The sequence below is a fragment of the Mustela nigripes genome, chromosome 9, assembly GCF_022355385.1.
Source record: "Mustela nigripes isolate SB6536 chromosome 9, MUSNIG.SB6536, whole genome shotgun sequence".
NCBI lineage: Eukaryota > Metazoa > Chordata > Mammalia > Carnivora > Mustelidae > Mustela > Mustela nigripes.
Genome location: NC_081565.1, coordinates 31,015,946 through 31,036,059, shown reverse-complemented (window position 1 = coordinate 31,036,059; position 20,114 = coordinate 31,015,946). Strand labels below are relative to the sequence as shown.

At 35.9% G+C, this 20,114-nt stretch overlaps 1 protein-coding gene across 3 annotated transcripts in view; it reads left to right on the top strand.

Annotated features, from left to right (window-relative positions):
* The window catches only part of STX17 (syntaxin 17), a 58,693-nt gene that overhangs the window by 32,162 nt on the left and 6,417 nt on the right, over positions 1-20,114 (top strand). For 2 of the 3 annotated variants that reach the window (XM_059411198.1, XM_059411197.1), the window contains 4 exons: positions 5,112-5,337; positions 12,374-12,489; positions 12,568-12,618; positions 19,416-19,502. In XM_059411198.1, coding sequence (XP_059267181.1) covers positions 5,112-5,337; positions 12,374-12,489; positions 12,568-12,618; positions 19,416-19,502 — 480 coding nt within the window. Of the gene's footprint in view, positions 1-5,111; positions 5,338-12,373; positions 12,490-12,567; positions 12,619-17,262; positions 17,488-19,415; positions 19,503-20,114 lie in introns of those variants that run through there. The other variant, XM_059411199.1, reaches the window with a different exon arrangement.

Genomic DNA, 20,114 nt, shown 5'->3' with positions numbered 1-20,114 from the left:
CTCTTTCAGATCCAGCTCAAAGCACCATAGTGGTTATATTTAGCAGGCCCCAGCATTGAGTATTTTACCCAGAAATTTATGAGGCTTTCAGACACTCTGGTAAGCAAATACTTCAGCAAATGTGGCCTTGAGTTTAGGACTCATCTCTGGATTTTCACTTTTGTCTAATTCTTGGCCTACAAATTTCTTACTATCTTGTTTGCTTTTTGATGCCTTTGAATTTTGTCTCTTTATAATTTTTCTTATTGTCAGCTTTTTAATTATTCATTGATGGGAGGGTTAGTTTGAATTATCTACCTTGCTATACCCTGAGGCAGAAACACCTACTTTATGTTTTTCACATATGTTTCTTTTATTTGATTTTGGAGAGATTCCATAGCTGTGCTGTCCAGTATGGTACCTCTTAGCCACATGTAATTGTTGAACAGTTAAATGTAGCTAGTTTGGGGCACCTGAGTGGCTTAGTCTGTTAAATGTCTGACTCTTGATCTCAGTTCAGGTCTTGATTTCAGAGTCATGAGTTCAAGCCCCACATTAAAAAATGTGACTAGTTTGAATTGAAATGTGCTGTGAATGTACAATATTTAATAATTTTTATATTAATTACATGTTTAAATGATATTTTGGATGTATTGGGTTAAATAAAACATTAAAATTAGCTTCACCTTTTTACTTTTTAATGTGACTATTAGAAAATCTGAAACTATGCATATGCCTTGCATTTGTGGTTTGCATTATATTTCTGTTGGGTAGTATAGCTATATAGAAAAATTGTTGAGAACATACACTCTATAGCCTGGATTTAACTCCTGGCTGTACTTTCTTGCTAGAAGTATAATCCTAGGCTTTTTTAAAAAAATGTCTTGCTTTAATTTTCTCTTCTGTAAAATGAGGATAAAATAAAGTTAAGGTTTACACACTTCACAGCACTCACCAAATCACATACCCTCCCCAAAGTTTCATGTGATTGCCAGCGTTTCCTTAAAATTCCAGAAAGTGTGTTTTTTATCTTTACAAAATAAACTCATTTAAAATTTAAAAAAAAAAATAATAAAGTTAAGGTAAAATAAGACAGAAAAGATAAATACATAGTATAATGGACAACTTATAGTTTTAATAAAAATATAGCCATTATTTGTGTTTTTGATACTATAGTATCAGATTTTATAGTTCAGTGGGTGTTTTCTTTCTTTCTCTTAGTATTTTCCTCTCCACCCTTAGTAATAGAATTCTGGACACCATGGTTTGACGGGGGACATAAATGTATGTGCAAATTGTATAAAATAGGAAGAATATGTCATAGGCAAATGTTCATTAGCTGCAGAAACTTAAATGCTTCTCTAAGATAATACTGCCTAAAATATTTCTATGTACTATGTGACAGCTATTGCACCAAGTTTTACAACTATAGATCAGAAAGGAATTGTACAGCCAAGAGTTGGTGGTGTGTTAGAAATAATACTGTTCCAGCACTTGAAAACTGGACACTAGACTTAATTCTGCCACTGTGTTTATGTGGAGTCCATTTTCCCTCTTGTAAAATCATAAGGTTGGACTGGATGATAACATAGACCTATATGTTCTATGATTTTTCCATATTAATGCTTGCATATCACATATTTTTAGTTTACAGTTATCCTTAGGTTTTTTAGTTCACATAAGAGTGACAGATGATTAAAGGAAGTATAGAGTCATGGCAAGATAGAAGCACTTTTTTATTCACCCAGAATATCTTACAAAATGTACTAGGTTGTAGCTAAACTCTTCTTCCCAGAATTGTTTTTAATTTTACTAGAATAAAATGGGTCCTTTGATTATATTAATGAAATATATATATAAACATATGAATATATGAATGAATGTATATGAACATATATATTATTGAACATATATATGAACACATGTATATATGAATTATGGTTATAGTTTAATGGGAAGATAGCTGGACTTTTGAGAATACCTGGGTTTTCATAAAAATCCTAGAAGAGAGCAGCACAGGCAGTAATTTTTCTGACATTGATCATAGCAACATTCTTCTATATAGATCTCCTGAGGGAAGGGAAATAAACTGCTGGGACTATATCAAAATAAAAACCTTCTGCACAGTAAAGGAAACAGTCAACAAAACTAAAAGGCAACCTACTGAATGCAAGAAGATATTTGCAAATGACATATCCAATAAAGGATTAGTATCCAAAATACAAAGAACTAATACAAACTCAACACCCCCAAAACAGATAATCCAATTAAAAATGGGCAGAAGACATGAACAGACATTTCTTCAAAGAAGACATTCAGATGGCCAATAGACACATGAAAAGATACTCAATGTCACTCATCATCAGGGAAATGCAAATCAAAACTACAATGAGATATCTCACACTTGTCAGAATGGCTAAAATCAAAACACAAGAAATAAAGTGTTGGTGAGTTTATGGAGAAAAAGGAATCCTCTATGTACTGTTGGTAGGAATGCAAATTGATGCAGCCACTATGGAAAACAGTAAGGAGGTTCCTCAGAAAGTTAAAAATAGAACTACCCTACAGTCTAGTAATTGTATTACTGGTTATTTACCCCCAAAATAAAAAAGCTCTAATTTAAAGAGATACATGCACCCCTATGTTTATGATGGTATTATTTACAATAGCCAAATTATGGAAGCAGGCCAAGTTCCTATGGATAGATGAATGGATAAAGAAGATGTCACACACACACACACACCCCGGAATATTATTCAGCCATTAAAAAAAAAAATGAAATCTTGCCATTTGCAACACCAGGGATGGAGCCAGAGAGTATAATGCTAAGTGAAATCAGTCAGAGAAAGACAAATATTATACAATCTCACTGATATGTGGAATTTAAGAAACAAAACAAATGAGCAAAGGAAAAACAAGAAACCAAGAAACAGACTGTTAACTCTAGAGAACAAACTGATGCTTACCAGAGAGGAGGAGGGTAGGAGAATGGGTAAAATTGGTGATGGGGATTAAGGAGGGCACTTGTGATGAGCACTGGGTGTTGTATGGAATTGTTGAATCCCTGTATTGTACACCTGAAACTAATAAAATACTGTATGTTGACTATGCTGAATTTAAATGAAAACTTAATAAAATACTCAGGTTTTAATTGAGCTTTGCTGCTAGGCAAAATTAAGTAAATCCTTAACAAGTTTTCTTTGTTTCTGATTTTTCTATAATGTAATAATGTGGAATGTAATAATACAGGATGTTAACACCTCACCCAGAATAGGTACTTGAGAAATAAAAGAAATTAATACATTCTGTCCTGTTATACATAATTCGAATTAGTACCTGTGAAAGTGAGATAGGGGAGAAGAATTAAAATATTATGTGAGAAATATTAAAATATATTCCTTTTTTTAAGATTTTACTTATTTGAGAGAGTGAGTGAGCAAGCAAGAGTACAAACTGGGGGAGGGGCAGAGGGAGAAGGAGAAGCGGGCTCCTTGCTGAGGAGGGAGCCCAATGCGGGACTTGATCCCAGGACCTGATTGTGACCTGAGCCAAAGCAGACACTCAACCAACTGAGCTACCCAGGCGCCCTAGAATATATTCTAAATTTTATAATAAATATTATAGAGATCATCATTTTTCGGAAGCATCATACTCAGATCATTCTTGCAAGTTCTATTTTATTGTCAAAGAATAGTTGGTTTTTATGTTTTTCAAAGTATAGTCCATTGGAAAACATGGAAGGCTCCCCCGTTCATTCTGCGAAGCTAGCACAACCTTGAACTTGTTAAAGTGAGTTTAAATCCGGTAAAGATAATATAGACACACACCATTCATGTATGCACACACAAGCACACACACATATAGACGGACGTGTGTTGAAAGTCCAAATAATTTATTAACTGATTGAATCCAAAAAATTATATGTGTTATCAGGAAGAGTTTATCTCAGGAATGTAAAAATGGCATATTTTATGAAACCTACCCATAACTCATCAGCATATTAGAGGAAAATTGATGATTATGTCAGCAGATGATTCTAAAAGGAGGGAGAAATCACTTGATATAAATCTGACAGCTATACTCTGAAATGCAAATTGAAGCAACAGTGAGATAACATGTAGTACTGGCAGTATGTGGGGAAATGGGCACTCATACTTCAGTGGTAGCATGAATTGTTACTTAGAAAAAACTGACAATAACTATTGAAGTAAGAATGCACATGATCTGGGCGCCTGGGTGGCTCAGTGGGTTAAGCCTCTGCCTTCAGCTCAGGTCATGATCTCAGGGTCCTGAGGTCGAGTCCCGCATTGGACTCTCTGCTTGGCAGGGAGCCTGCTTCCTCCTCTCTCTCTCTGTCTGCCTCTCTGCCTACTTGAGATTTCTCTCTGTCAAATAAATAAATAAAATCTTTTTAAAAAATGCACATGATCCTTTGAGTACTCTCACTTTTGGGAATCATTTCTACAAAATGTAGTATAATAGCATATACTATAATATTAATATATATATACAACTACAGTGTATCAAGATATATTCAAGGATTTCTGTTTTGGAAACAACATGAATGACTGTTGATCATTTGCAGGGGTCATTGAATAAATCATTTTACATCTGTACCATGGAATATGGTACATTCTTTAATCAAGAAGGATATCCATGATGATACTGTTATATTATTGGGGTGAGGAATAACAAATTATAGATTATTACAATGTCCATTTTTTTGTAAAAAAGAAGGAAAGTCTATATATGTTAATGTTTTCATGAGCAGTGGGAAATGTGTGGAAGGGACTGGATTAAGAGAGGAAGTTGTATTGGTGAAGGGGGAAATCATTTTTCCTTCATATGTCTACAGCGTCTGATTTATTATGAAAAGTATCCGTTACATTTGTAATAATCACATTTAATGAAGGAAAAAAATGCTAAATAAATTCAAAGCATGAGGATATGAGTTCTTTAGCTCTGTTTGGCGAGGGACATGAAAAATAGAACAATGTTATGTATACCTTCTGTTGTTGAGAATACTTGAAATCATTTCCATTCATGACCATTATCATAGGTTACCTCTGCAAATGAAGGTATTTTAGATTAACAGATGGTGGCTTTAATGATTTTTTATTTTCTTTTATAAGCAACTCCGTTCCAATATCCGAGAAATGGAGAAACTTTGTTTGAAAGTCCGAAAGGATGACCTGGTACTTCTGAAGAGAATGATAGATCCTGTTAAAGAAGAAGCATCAGCAGCAACAGCAGAATTTCTTCAACTCCATCTGGAATCTGTAGAAGAACTTAAGAAACAGTTTCATGATGAAGAAACTTTATTACAGCCTTCTTTGACCAGATCCATGACTGTTGGTGGTAATGTACTAAGTCTTATTCTTTGATCATAGTAATGCAGTTCATTAAAGTTTACTATCTTGTATAGCTCCTGCAGATACATAAGTTTCCATAGATTATGTTCTTTTTCAATTTGTTGAATTCTTGGACCTGGAGTGTGCCTAGGTATGCATACCCTAAAAGTTTTGTAGGATAAAAATTTTGAAGCTATGCCATATAGAGTGGAACTTCTAGGCTTCAAGTACCTATTTGTCTATGTATTAAAAATAAATTTGGGGCACCTGGGTGGCTCAGTGGGTTAGCCCTCTGCCTTTGGCTCAGGTTGTGGTCTCGGGGTCCTGGGATCGAGCCCCGCGTCGGGCTGTCTGCTCGGCGGAGAGCCTGCTTCCCGTTCTCTCTCTGTCATTGCTGCACTCATATTTCCTTTTTTGTTTCTCTTTTAATTTATGTGATCTTGTTAACATTTTATATATGTTCTAAGATGCTTTAAATCTTAATGGTAAAGGTGGGGTATATATATAAATTAGAATCCGAGAGATGTTACACCTGTCCAGTTTTCATCTTTTTTATTTATGTAGGAGGCTCCATTCCCTGTCTCCAAAACCAGATCATTTTTTAACATTTTATTTTGCTGCTTATGATCCAGTAATGTATAGGGAACTGGAAATTAAAAAAATTAGGGGAAACAGGCCATCGTCCCCAGTTTCTTGGTAATCTTGCTTTTCTTGTATCCTGAGTACCTAGCACATAGTATATAGTGCTTGGCACATAGTAGACCATATGTAAATGTTTCATAAATGTGAATGAATAAATATCTTTTTAGAGACGGTTTTGTAATTTCAGATGCACTATTCTCACTACACTCTGTGGATAACCAGTACCTGAAGTGTTTTGCAGAGAAGGAGATGTTAGCACTCAGCCCCTCAGTTGAAGAATATTTGGGAAGATTGCTTTTGATAGTTTGTAGTTACTGTTTACATTATTCTGTCCATATATATTTATCATCACCATATATTGATTAGGATAAATGCTGCTCATATTACTTAGGGTGAACTGATACTTGATGTGCAAGTATAGAGAAGCAGCTGTCCTGCTTATTCACCTGGACGTTGTGACAGTGTCTAATCACCTAGACTCCTTAATTACCTAGATATTGTAACAGTTGTATGGTGGTAACAGCAGTGAAGATAGGCTGGAATTTCTGGAGTTGCTGACATCAAGTCTCTCTTGCTATTTAGTTTTGAATTGCCCATCACCAGCAATTCCCTAGCAAACAAAAATTTTGAGTTCTGAGAGTTTCTCACAATATAATACTATTCTAAAACTTGCTTTAATTTCATTTTATTATTGCATTGAGTTTCTGCCAGTAGGACTGTTTGGGCTCAACAAACTTGGGTGTACATATCATCAGAGGAACTGGGTGATTATTAGAAGAAGGCAGTTGAACAGTTTGCTGGCAATTAAATTTCTCTGTAGGAAGCTGACTGGTGTTAAAATATATGGTGTTATATATTTATGTATATATGTATATACACACACATACACACACATATATAATATATATAAAATCAATATTTGAGGAAGCGCATATAGAGAGAACATGAAAAAGATTGAAGCAAAGCTAGAGGATGAAGGAGATGAAGAGATTCATTTTCCAACTCTTGATTCTCAAATTTTTCAATTTCAGATTAGCTAATCAACATCAGATTAGCTACAGACCTAATCACTTACCCCTGGGAGAAACTGCAGGATTAAATCTCTGTAGCTAGTGCTGACTTGATTGAGACAGTCATTCTATTTATAAAATACCTGAGTTACACCTAAAACAATGTATAGAATTTAAAATTCCAAATGGTGTACTGGTGAAATTGTGCTTTGATTTTGAACCCATTGTGAACAGTAAGTAGTTAAAATGAACGTCTCACTGAGTGCCTGAGTATTTCACCATGTGAGAGTTTCTACTGCGTTGCCTTAAATCCAAAAATAATATTAACAAATAATTGAGAGGATGGGAAAGAAAAAAACAAAGCAACTAATTTACATAAGACCTTAACAGTGGGGTGGGAATTGAGTTTGCGGCATGGGTGTTCTACTAGTTGTGGACTCTTTTTTGTCATTCTACGTGTTTTTATCCTGTGCTTTCTGGTTTTTCTTTGTTTTTGCTTTAGGTACTCATTATAGTAGTGACAGCCTCTACAGAAAAAAATGTGTTTGATTTGCATAGAAGTTAAGTGCCTTAAAATACTTCTTCCTTTACAAATTCAATCTGATTCTAAATAAATTGGTTGGAAATATCAGCAGAGATTCAGGAGCAATGTTGCCACATTTCCATGAGTGAGATCAAAATACAAAAATAGTTTTTCATTTACAGATAGAAATAACAAGTAGAATAGGACGTTTTATGTTCTCTGGAGAGTAAAGGAAGCTTATTAAGTTTCAGGGGAAGCTGTGATGATTTTGCTGTTGCTTTTGTCCAGATTCTGAGAGTTCCTAAAGCAAATCTTCTCTGCCAATCTTGCTTGATCTGAGAAACTCCCTTCTGTCTCACTTGTGTGTCTGGTTTCATTTTTAGCATATTGCTTCCAACCAAGAGAAGTGATGAACCTACAAATTTGATTTGTATTTAGAAAGGTATATCAAGTCATATAGAGTGAATCAGTGTTCCTCTCCATCTTTGTCTTTCTTACTCCCCATCCAACACATAACAATTCACCAGTGCAATAGGAACAGAATCTTATTACATTTTAAACAAATATTCACAAAAGAAAAGAATCCAATCTTAAAACCGTTGGGAACTTCAGATCATGTATTGAATTTGATGAAATATCAGATTTTATCACAGGTATATATACATGTAGTGAACAGTTTTGTGAAGAACGTGGATAGTTTTGTATATTATTCAGAAGATACATTTTCTGTTGGTTTTAATTTTCTTAAAAATCCTCTTTTGCGGCTAAGTCAAGCCATGATTTAGAAGTCATTTTATTTTGATAGATAGGTTGGTATAGATGATCAAGAGATTAATTTCACTATTTTTAAGCTGTCCTAATATGAAAATTTCAGGAAATGCCTTTGAATTAATTTAGACTTAAAATGAAACTTTTTCCTAACATTGAAGTTTAATGGAAATTTCTTACATGTTGTGTTATAATTCTTAGTTAGAATCATTGCCTTTCAGAGAGAGAAAGAGAGAAAGACAAAGAAAGAGTGTTTGCATGTATGGAGACAAAGATCTGTGTTATTAGCTTCAACTAAAAATATCTTCATGTTTATGTGAGTTTGTAGTCAATAATAAGGTCTTAAAACTAGAATTTGAAAAACAGTGGGAAGTGATATATGTATTCTTCATGCCCTTTACACTTGCAGTTGTTTGCATTTGGATGGAACTATCTTAAATGATTTCATCATATAAAACAATAGCAATTTGACTTCTGTGCACAGGGTGAGTTCTTCATCCTTCTTTCCTGCAGCTATAATCTGTCTCAGTGTTTTTTTCTCATCGTGTCTGTAGCAGTTCCTAAAAGTTCAAAGTCAGTGGATGTTCAGTGAGGTAGTGATTTCTAATATAAGCTAGAATAAATGAATTATGGAAGTTGGAGAAATTAAAGGGTTTCTTTCTTAATTGTTAGTTATGCCTCAGATTGATTAGTGATGTTCAGAGTTGTAAGTTTACAGCAGGATTTTCCATGGAGTAGAACAGATTTCTTTGTTCTAAGACTTCATTTGAACTAAGATGCATACGCAGTTTGGTTTCAAGTGAGACGTAAATGACTTAAACACTTTTACCAGGGGAAATCTTTTATGTTTGCTTAAAATGCCAAACATTTCCCACCCCTTCTTCATTCTTTTAGATAAAGAATTTATTTATGACAATCTCCCCTCATTTTATTGTATACCCTGGCATACTTCATTTAAATCCTCTGTAATAGTATAAACGCTATGGCTTATAAAAATCCTTTAAGTGGATGTTGTAATTATAAAGTTCTGCTTTACATTTTGTCTGTTAATGATAAAATTATCATTATTCATCATCCTCTTAAAGATGTTGGGGTTATTACAATAGAAATATTAACTATAAGCAGTCTTAGAATAATTCATTTTTCTTGACATATGAAAATGAAAGTATCTTCACGTAATAAGTTAGGACATAAGGTAAGTAACTCTTTTAAACATTTGTAAAAAATCAGAGAGCTTTTAAAATATTGGATACTTGCCATAATGTTGTAATGTAAAACTTAGTCTAATGTTTTTGCTCTTCCTTTAAGATAAGGAAATGTATTCAGATAAGCTAAATTTCAAAATTAAAAGAACACTATCAATTCTGATAAGCCTACAAAATATTTCTTAGTTAATTGACTATACCTTTCCTAAACAATTCAAGGAGATTCTTTTCCTCGAGAAGTAAAAACATTCATAAGTTTCAAAAGTAAAATAGCAATGCAATTTTATAAAATACTAGGATGAAAAAAATTGAGAAGATGAACTTAAGAGTTATGACTTTTAATAGATCAGGTGTTACACATCATTATATCATGTCCTTGCATGTAACACTTTAGTATCTCTGGACTGTCATCCAGATAAAGTCCAAAGACTTTAACTAGTCTACAGTAAGAACCCTCCTAACCATGTGTGTAATGTTCTGTGTTTGTAACTTTGTGTCTTTTACTTTATTCTTTGAAAGACCAACCTGCTGATTTTATGTTGTTTTATTTTTTCTTCTCTGAGAGCCTTTTTTATGCCAGTCTCTCTGTGTAGAACTTATATTCCTATTTTCTTCGTCTCATAAGATCACTTTTCTGGGGAACCTGGGTGGCTCAGTTGTTAAGCGTCTGCCTTCGAAGGGCTCAGGTCATGATCCCAGGGTCCTGGGATTGAGCCCCACATCGGGCTCCCTGCTCAGCAGAAAGCCTGCTTCTCCCTCTCCCTCTCCCCCTGCTTGTGTTCACTCTCACTGTGTCTCTCTCTGTCAAATAAATGAATAAAAGCTTTTAAAAAATCACCTTTTTAAGGAAGCTGTCTCGTAAACTGCACACCACACCAAGCTGGGTCAGATACCTTCCCAATTAGACTCTTACTGTTTTAGGATTGTCTCTATGTATGTCTGACTCTTCTAGAATATAAGTTCCTTGAGAACATCTCTTTTGTATTATTCATTTTCTCATCTCTGGTACCCAACACAATATGTAACAGGTACCAGATAATATTAAAGTGGTAGGTATTTTGAGCTTGAAGTAAGGGGGACAAAAGGAATTAGACCTTTCAATATCTTCTTTCCATTTCCAGTGCCACTGTCCTAGAGCAAACCATCATCATTTTGCACTGGACAAACTGCAAAGCTTCCTGACTGGTTTTTCACTCTCCGATTTTTTTTTTTTTAATTTCTTTTTTACCTTTCAACTTCATCCTTGATCTGTTCTTCACACTACAGCTATGGTTCCCTTTCTAAATCTGAAATCTGATTATAGCCCCCTCCAGCTTCCCAGTAGTCTCCAACTCCTTTTAATAGTTCTCTATTGATCTTAGAGAAAAACAAAATTCTTCAGCATAGTTTATAATACCATGAATAATGTCACCTTTGATTTCCTGAAAAGCTCAGTCTTTGCTTTTCTCTTTCACAGTCTGTATTTTGTTTGAACTCCTTCTAGTTCCCAAACCTATGCACATATTATTTTCCCTGACCTGAATACTCTCTGCTTTTCCCTCCATCTTTATCCCCAGTTCACCTATGTAATTGCTGTTCATCCTCAGGCTTCTGCTTCAAAACCTCCAACTACTCTCCCCTCCCCAAGTCTAGGTTAAATACCTCTCTTCTGTACTGATACAGTGTTCCATATTTACTCATATCATAGTTGTTATCAGGCTATTCTGAACTTGCCTGTTAATATAGTATATTGTATATAATATGGTAAATTCCATTAATAATAGTAGCAATAGCAATAGTTATTATAGTAGTAACTATTAAGCAACTTATACTCAATTTTTAAGCCAGCCACAGTGCAAAATGAATACTTATCACCTTATTTTATTATTTTTTAAAAGTTTTATTTATTCATTTAAGTAATGTCTGCACCCAACGTGGAGGTCGAACTCACAACCCCAAGATCAAGAATCACATGTTCTTCCAACTGAGCCAGCCAGGTGCCCCATTCACCTTATTTTTTGAAAAAATGAGGAAAATTAGCTAGTCATTAGCCAAGTCAGGATTCTAACCTAGGTCTTTCTGACTAGGCCCATGCTCTAACCATTGTACTGTGTTGACTCCCTCTAGCTACTTTTGTGGTTTACCATTGTGTCTGTGCTACCTGAGTACACTGATTGGCATTTAGTGGTCATCAGTCCATATCAGTTTAATGAATGAATGGCTGGTAAAACCAATACAAGGAAATAAAGACTTGAAGGTGGGGTTTGGAGTGTAAATTAATTCATTATCAGACCAGTTTTTCTGAGGAAGGCCTAGGGGCTTGATGACTTTTTTAAAACTCAGGAAAGATATAGAAGTAATGGAGAAGTGGGCTAGAAAAATGACTCTTAGAAGAAAGATGTACAAAAAGATCCACACAATAAGAGGTGTTCATTTGATGACAGATATATTGTTACCCCAAATGACTGATTTTTATTGCAAAAAACACATCACTTTCCTACTTTTAATACCGTATGAATCTGATACTTACTACTAAATTTCCCAAAGAAAAGGTTAATGATTTACATTGCAAGTGTGAAACCTATTTCTAGTGGGTATCTCTATATGGAAAGTGGCCAAATAGAATAGTTTTCCTTCAGTGCTTCTTCCTCACTGAGCTCTAGTTATTCAGACTGGGTGGGTGGCATCTGTAGCCATTTTTGTGTGATGACTTTGTAGAATTAAAGAAAAAAATACTTGTTAACCTGGAAACAATCTGCCCATAGATGTATCTATTTCTATGGAATAATCAATTTACTTCCAGCCTGAATTCAGTTAGCTAACATTTTACATGGGAATTGTTTTACAAAATTGATTTATGCTGTCTGCTTTCTAACAAAGCTCATAAACCCTAAACATGAGGCTGTGTTCATCCAGGAACATTTCACACTGCTGAGGCTGAAGCTGATCCTCAGAATATGACTCAGGTATATGCGTTGCCTGAAATTCCTCAAGACGAAAATGCTGCAGAATCATGGGAAACCTTAGAAGCGGTACGTTAAAAATTATTTTCATTTTGATGGCTGTGAGACAAAAAAGTAAGTAACTTCCTTTTCTTCTCTCTTTTTAAGGACTTAATTGAACTTAGCCAACTGGTCACTGATTTCTCTCTCCTAGTGAATGTAAGTATTAGAATTGTTGTTGGCTCAGAAATGTTAGATTAATAGGATAAGAAACTTTTATTAATTCCTACACTTTTGATTAGAAGTTTAATAGAAGTTACAATTTTGAAGTGTTGAGCCACGGATAGAAGTCTAACAGTTCTCATCAACAGTCCAGATCAATTTAATAATTTATCATTTATGAAGCATTTGTTACATGGAAGGTACTGTGTTAAACTTTGGCACCAAGGGTCTGACAAGGTTAGCTTTAGGAATAAATGAGGCCTCTTCTCTGCCTTTAAGGGTTTACAGTGGGTTTGGATAAGTTTGGACCCCCAAAACTGAAATTTCAAGCATTATTAAGTCAGAAATGAGGGATGAAGCGACGTATTATTAGCTCTAACAGAAGCATTTAATTCCAAGGGAGGGAGGCGGGGTTGTGAGGTAGAAATATTAAGGATAGCTTTACGAGATAGGTAGCATTTGCTTGAGCCTTGAAAACTGAGTAAAATATCCACAGATGGGAGTGGGGAAGGCGGCACTTGAAAACAGGTGAACAAAGACACAGAGTAGAGAAGAATGACAAAGCGTGAGATACTATGGACAGGCAAAGTAAGGAGTGTGAGGGCTTGATTGAGATGGTATTGAGGGCCATACCAAAGAATCTGAACTTTAGTTTGTAGGCATTAAGGAGCGATACAGATTTTTGAGCAGGTTAGAGTGATATGATCCAGTCTGGTTAAGAAAGATTACCTTTAGCAATGTGAATATTGACTCAGGGAAGGGGGAGATAATAGGCAGGATGACTAGTTAGGAATCAGTAGCAAGAGACTCACCAAGAACAGGGGTGCCTGGGTGGCTCAGTTGCTAAGCAGCTGCCTTCCACTGAGGTCATGATCCCAGGCTCCTGGGATCCAACCCCACATCGGGCTCCCTGATCAGCAGGAAGCCTGCTTCTCCCTCTCCCACTCCCCTGTTTATGTTCCCTCTCTTGTTGTGTCTCTGTCAAATAAATAAAATCTTTATTTAAAAAAGTTTCACCAAGAACAATGGCAATACAAGTATACAGGTAAAGGCCAGTTGAGAGGTATTTCTGGGATAGACTTAGAAACGGGAGGAAGATGGAAGAGTCAGACATTAAGGTTTTATTCTGCATAATTGGGTAGCCAGTGATACTGTTAACATAGATGAGGGAACATAAAGTAGGATTTGGTGGGAAAGAAAGAATAGGTTTTCTGTCATTTTTTTTCTAAGTTATTTTTATGTTTCCTTCCCAGGAAGTACAGGAAGGTTGGATGTTTATGTGTGTGTCTGTGTGTACCAATAGGAGGAAACCTGTGTCTGCTCATGCTTCTGTCTAGGCTTAGTTTTTTGTTCTTGACCAAACCGTGATCTGGGGGTTTTACATCTTTGAATTATGGATTCCCTGACATCTGGCTTTCAAGTATAAGAAGTCCCTGGATTACATAATCTCAGAATGGAATTCGACCGAATTTATGAAGCCAGCTAATCTATTTATTCTTTTGAACAATTACAGTGCAGGGATACTTTATACTTCAGCCATTCTGTTTGGAGATTCTCTCTGCCTCTTAGAAGTTCTTCCTTCTATAAACTCTGCCCTACAATAACTTCCCTCTGGTACTTTTGCCCACTTGGAGCCATACACTGAATAAGTTTTGTCATCTTTCCATATAAAATTTTTCAACTTTTTAGACCAATATTACTACCCTTCCTCACCCTATCCAACCTCATCATATTTTTTTTCTTTTAAGAACTCTTCTTTAATGTGTTCCTTCTAGAATATGATTTTCTAGACCTTTCAATACTAGTCCCTTCATCTGTTTTTTAGTTTTTGTATTTTTTCTTGAAATTTAATGCCTAAAATTGAACATCAGTAAATTTTTTAAAGCATTTTCCTTTTTTGATGCTGCTAAATCAGAAGCAGCAAAATACTTGAGCTTTCTGGATTAGGTATCCCTGTAATCTATCCATATACTTGCATATAAAAGGGAATGATACAAGAATCCCCAAATATTTGTTGTTTCAGAATTGAGATTTATTCAATTATTCTAACTCTCTGATATAATCTAGTTTGTAAAATCTGTACATGATATCTACACATTAAATGTGTGAGTTATAATGTATGTAAACTATACCTCAGTAAAGTTGATTTAAGAAACAAACAAACATGTACAAAGTGCGTCTCATTCCAGACAAATACATTTCCCTTCCAGAGGGATAGGCACATGAAAGAAAAATTGAGGGCTGTGGCCATCTAATAATTATATATCCGATTAGCTTACGTAAATAGCTCCTAACCCTTAATCTAAGGAAGGTTTGTGTAGGAAGACTTTGGCTATAGCCATAGTTCTATACAAATGTCCTATTTATAATAATCTGTGTGAGGACATGGAACAGAATGTATTAGGCAAAAGCTCAAAGGAGAACCACTGATTACTATTCCCAGGGTGACTGAGTTCCCATGACCACATGGTCAGTACTCACAGAAGCTCCATTTAGGCACCAGTTACTTGGGAACATAAGCACAGTGACCACATCCTTGTCACATGGATATAATAATATCTAGACAAATTAACCATGTATTTTTGGAGTACTTTCTATGTGCATAGGACTGTGCTAAGTAAGGTCAGTGAAGACTAGAGAACAGTTTAAAAAAAAAAAACCTATAGGATAGTCTTGATAATTGCATAACATTGTGAATGTACTTAATACCACTAAATTGCACACTAAAAATGGTTAAAATTTGTAAATTTTATATTATATATTTTTTACCATAATGAAAAATGAACCCACAAAACTATCAAGAGATCCAGGTATGGTCTAATAATGGATTAATATCTAAGCACCCTGATTCAGTTTTCTTCAACCTTTTTTGCTCAAGTGCCCTCTTCTCTTCCTATACTTATGGAACTAGCCCTATTTCTTGTCAAGGGGCATTTAAAGAACTTTGGGCCTGTCACTCAGTGGCATGTCACCCTGCTACTGGTCCAACTTTGTCTCTACTTTCTACCTTATTTCCTATGAGTAAAAATTGGGTCATAGTCGATTAGATCAGATCGATTGGATTTATTAGCCACTTGACCTTAAGGATGTTGTTTGACAACAATGAGCTTTGTAAAACTGATGAGAGGAAGAAATGAGATAATTTCTGTTACTTACTATCCCCTTTCCTTCCTCTGACCCCAGATGCTTTCCTGCCTTTTTCCCTCTCTTACAGGATTCCTTCTTCGGCTCCTTGTTTAGAGTTCTACCATGTTACCTTTAGATATTTTAGTACTGTAGCCCTTACACTTCCCTCTCCTATTGCCAAATCCCATGATATCAACATCCTACTCACCTACGCTATTTATTGCATATCTAGGCCAATATAATCCTGGACTCTGTATGTAGTAGTGTTTGTATGTTTCTGAGCTTTTCTGTGTGTATTATTTATTGCCTGTGGTTAAGAATTATAGGTTACATACTTTTGGACTTCAGAACTGGGATAGCTCAGTGTTAACCTGGATTGGCCAAGATCTAAGACAAGAGCTAGCCTCGAAAGATGGTTGTAATTGAGAGTCAGAAATAAAAGAAAATAACCACAGTTTTGGCAATAGCCTCTTAAACCCATAGCTTTTATCACATTAATAAAACTATACAACCATTAGCAAGATTCTGCAAGGGAGAGCATTTTTATTGATGTAAATAGATCGGGGAATGGATTTGTTCGAAGTATTACTGTTGCTTGTTAGAGAGGATGCTGGGTATACAAGTGCCCACAACAAGCATTCAAGGGAAAGACAGTTCATTAGTTTTGACTTCAAATGCCCAAATTGCATCCTACTTAGCCAACATTAACTTAATAAATCACATTTCTTTTTCAGAATCTTAGATGCTCTTATAACTGCTTATTAAGATTCATTTATTTTGGGGGGGGGAAGACAAAGGGACCTACTTCACCATTTTTTAAAATGAAATCCATCAACATATCCTTGGAGTCTTTGAGAATTCTTTCCCTTTGCAAAGAGAAGAGTCTTTCTTTATGTTAGTGTCTTTCATATATGGTTCAACTCCCTGTTAAAGGGATGCTGAGAACATGTATGAGGCGCCAAAGTATAAATGTCAGAAAGGGAGTTTGAAGATTGTCAAATGTGGGAGGCCTGGGCAGATGAAAGCAAACATAAGCAAATCAGAAGCAAAAACGGGAGGTTGGTAGGTATATGAAAATTATTTGGGGTCTGAGAGAAAGGAGGTGTATTGGCTATTTTCCCTCTACCCCTCAGCTCATTGGGATGTGGAGGTTGGTGATCACGTCTGTGTTTTATCTGCTAGCACAGACTTTCAGGCAAGAATGGAAAGTGTTAGGATGTCCCAAATAGAAACAATGACAGAAATTCAGTGTAAAAAATCCCAACAAGTTGGATGTTACTAGTGTTGGACTTATGCTTCTATGAGTTGAAAGAAGAGAACTAACATTAAGTAAGTTTATTGTCTGAGGAAAATGAAAACTGAATGAATGAATGCCTAGGAAAAATCTAATGTTTTAATGCCCAAGAATTTTCAAGCCTCATAGGAAGAAGTTTAATATACTTTTTAGAAAAGAAAGATGGGCTTTCTTGAGACGATCAGGATGACTTTTTCTATTTTTCTCCTCACACTCTACAGACCGTATCTCATTTTATCCTCACTTCAACTCCGTGAAGTATTATCCTCACTTGTGAGAGAATATTGACACCTGGAGAGCTTGAGTAATTTGTCCAAGGGCACACAGTACTGGGATTTGAACACAGGACATCTGGCCAAAAAGGTTGTGCCCTTAATCTGATTGTGTACTTATGTGAGTGGTTTTTAAAGTGTGAGAAGAAGCATGGACTTACAGCATCACCTGGGGACTCATATTTCATGCAAATTCTCAGGCTTCACCTAAAGTCTACAGAATCAAAAGCTCAGGGGGTAGGGCACAGCAATCTTTGCTTCAGTAAGTTTTCTGGGCGATTCTGGTGCACACTCACATGTGAGAATCACTGTTGTACTTGTCTCTGACAGAAATGTTAAAAGGAAAACAGATAGGGGCACCTGGGTGGCTCAGTGGGTTAAAGCCTCTGCCTTCAGCTCAGGTCATGATCCCAGGGTCCTGGGATCAAGCCCCGCATCGGGCTCTTTGCTCAGCAGGGAGCCTGCTTCCTCCTCTCTCTCTGCCTCTCTCTCTGCCTACTTGTGATCTCTCTTTGTTAAATAAATAAAATCTTTAAAAAAAAAAAAAAAGGAAAACAGATAAAGGACTTTTTTCCAGGGTTGTGTTAGAGATTTCAAGAATAGCAGTGGAGAATACAGGAATGAAGGGATACCATAAAAGGTCTACCAGTGAAAAGGTACAAACTTGGTGAATCAGAAGAGAAGGATGTCAGTAATGCTGATAGGACGCTCCTGTTTGGGGGGGTGGGGATTAGCTGTGTTGTGATATGATCTCATATGATCTTTGGAGTTAGAAGAGTGTTCATATCCGATTTAGTGTTAAGAGGGCAATTAAATGCTTCAGGATTAAAGTTGAATTATTTCACAGTTACACTAAAGAAGTGGGATTTAGCTGGGATCAAACAGGGATTCTCTTCTGCTGTGAATAAAAAAAAAAAGAAAGAAAGAAAAAGAAAAACCTTGGGGTGCCTGGGTGGCTCAGTCGGCATTCAGATCTTGGTTTTGGCTCAGGTTGTGATCTCAGGCTCATGGAATTGAGCCCCATGTTAGGCTTTGCGCTCAGCATGGAGTGTGCTTAAGACTCTCCCCCTCCCTCTCTTTCTATGTGCATGTGCACTCTCTTTTGCTCTCTAAAGTAAATAAATGAATCTTTCGAAACCAACAAACAAAATCCTAGTCTATATATTGATGTGATAGTGGTTACTTGAGTTTTATACATTTGTCAGAATTCATCATTCTGTACCCTCAAAATTATTGTATATAAATTCTGTCTAATTTTTACTTAAAATGGGATTGTGTTCCTGTGGCAAGTAATGAGTTCCTATCACTGGAGGTGTTTGAGCTGAGGTCCAGTAATCAGTTCTGAGAAATGTAATGGGGCTTCACACCTCTGAGGGGTAAAGTCATTCCTCCCATTCACTCCGAGGTTCCATGAGTCACAAGTGTTATTGTGTCAGAACAGGTGTTGCCATTTTTTTGTAGAATGCTTTATTAATATCTTTGATCTGAAACATTTTAACTTGTCATGATTTTAAAATGTATTAAAGTGTACAGGTGTGAAGTTTAGAACAGTAAATTCATTCACTGCTCCCTACTGTATATCACAAGTAGAAAGTTTTTGTGATAGATCACACCAAATTGTATTCTCATTTTTAAAAGTAATCATTTGATTTTATTGGATCCAAGGGCCTTTTACTCCTAAGGCAAATTTGCCTGTTTTAAATATTTGAATCTTCAAAGAAGATAAGTTAAAGTTTTTTGTTTGATTTTGTTTTTTATCATCAACCTCAACATGACGTGTAAATGCTTATTTGGATTTTTCTTCTCTGACAAAGTAGATTCATTTGGAGAATAATATGTTTGTATGTTTGAATGAATGTTAGTGTGAGATGCTTTTTCCTATAAAGGTGCCACCCTTTTATTATCTAATAATTAAATCACCCTCTTTTTTATACAAATGAATTTATACTTTCGGCATAGTTTATCAGACGCTAGTAATGAACCACTATTCAGACTGCAAAGCTGTAGTACACGGGATCCTGATTACAGGAATTAAAATAGTGTGTATTGGCTGACTGCTGCTCCCCAGCAGGAATGCTCACTCATAATTCCTTTGCATCTAGTCTCAGCAGGAGAAGATTGACAGCATTGAAGACCATGTCAACAGAGCTGCTGTGAATGTTGAAGAGGGAACCAAAAACTTGGGGAAGGTAAGATTCTGCTCCTGCTGACAAATCAATGGTACTCTGGCTCCCAGGAATCTGTAGTATTAACCCAATTGATCTGCTCTCTTTAATGTGGAGCGAACCAGCAATTAAGGAAATAAGGAACAAATGACACATTGGTAGTGCAAGAAATCAATGACTGTTGTAATATTCTACTCTAAGATTCATTCTATCGGGAGAGAAATTTTTGAGAGGATAAACCAAAGCCCCACTCTAAGGCATTTTGGTATTATAAGGGAATATTTGCGGAAGTTCAGAGAGTAAAGTGTCACCAGAATCCAGTAGGGGCAAGAGTGTACATGTGGGGTGGGACCATCTATTTCCCATAGAACCCCAGGTATATAGCACAGAATAATGTCTATGCAACATAAAAGCTTTGGGGTTATCTGTAGCCGCCGAAACTGTTTAAGTAAGCTTGCTAGATAGTTAGTGGATTGATTGTTTTGCAAGTAAAATCCGTTTGTGGTAGTCCACTTTTCGTAGCTCATTTCTCCAAATTCTGAGATCGGGAACAATTGTAGTACCTGTGGAATACTGCCTCCTCTCCTGAGCTCTAAGGTTCATTATGTACCAAGAGTTAAAGAGGCATTGCCAGGA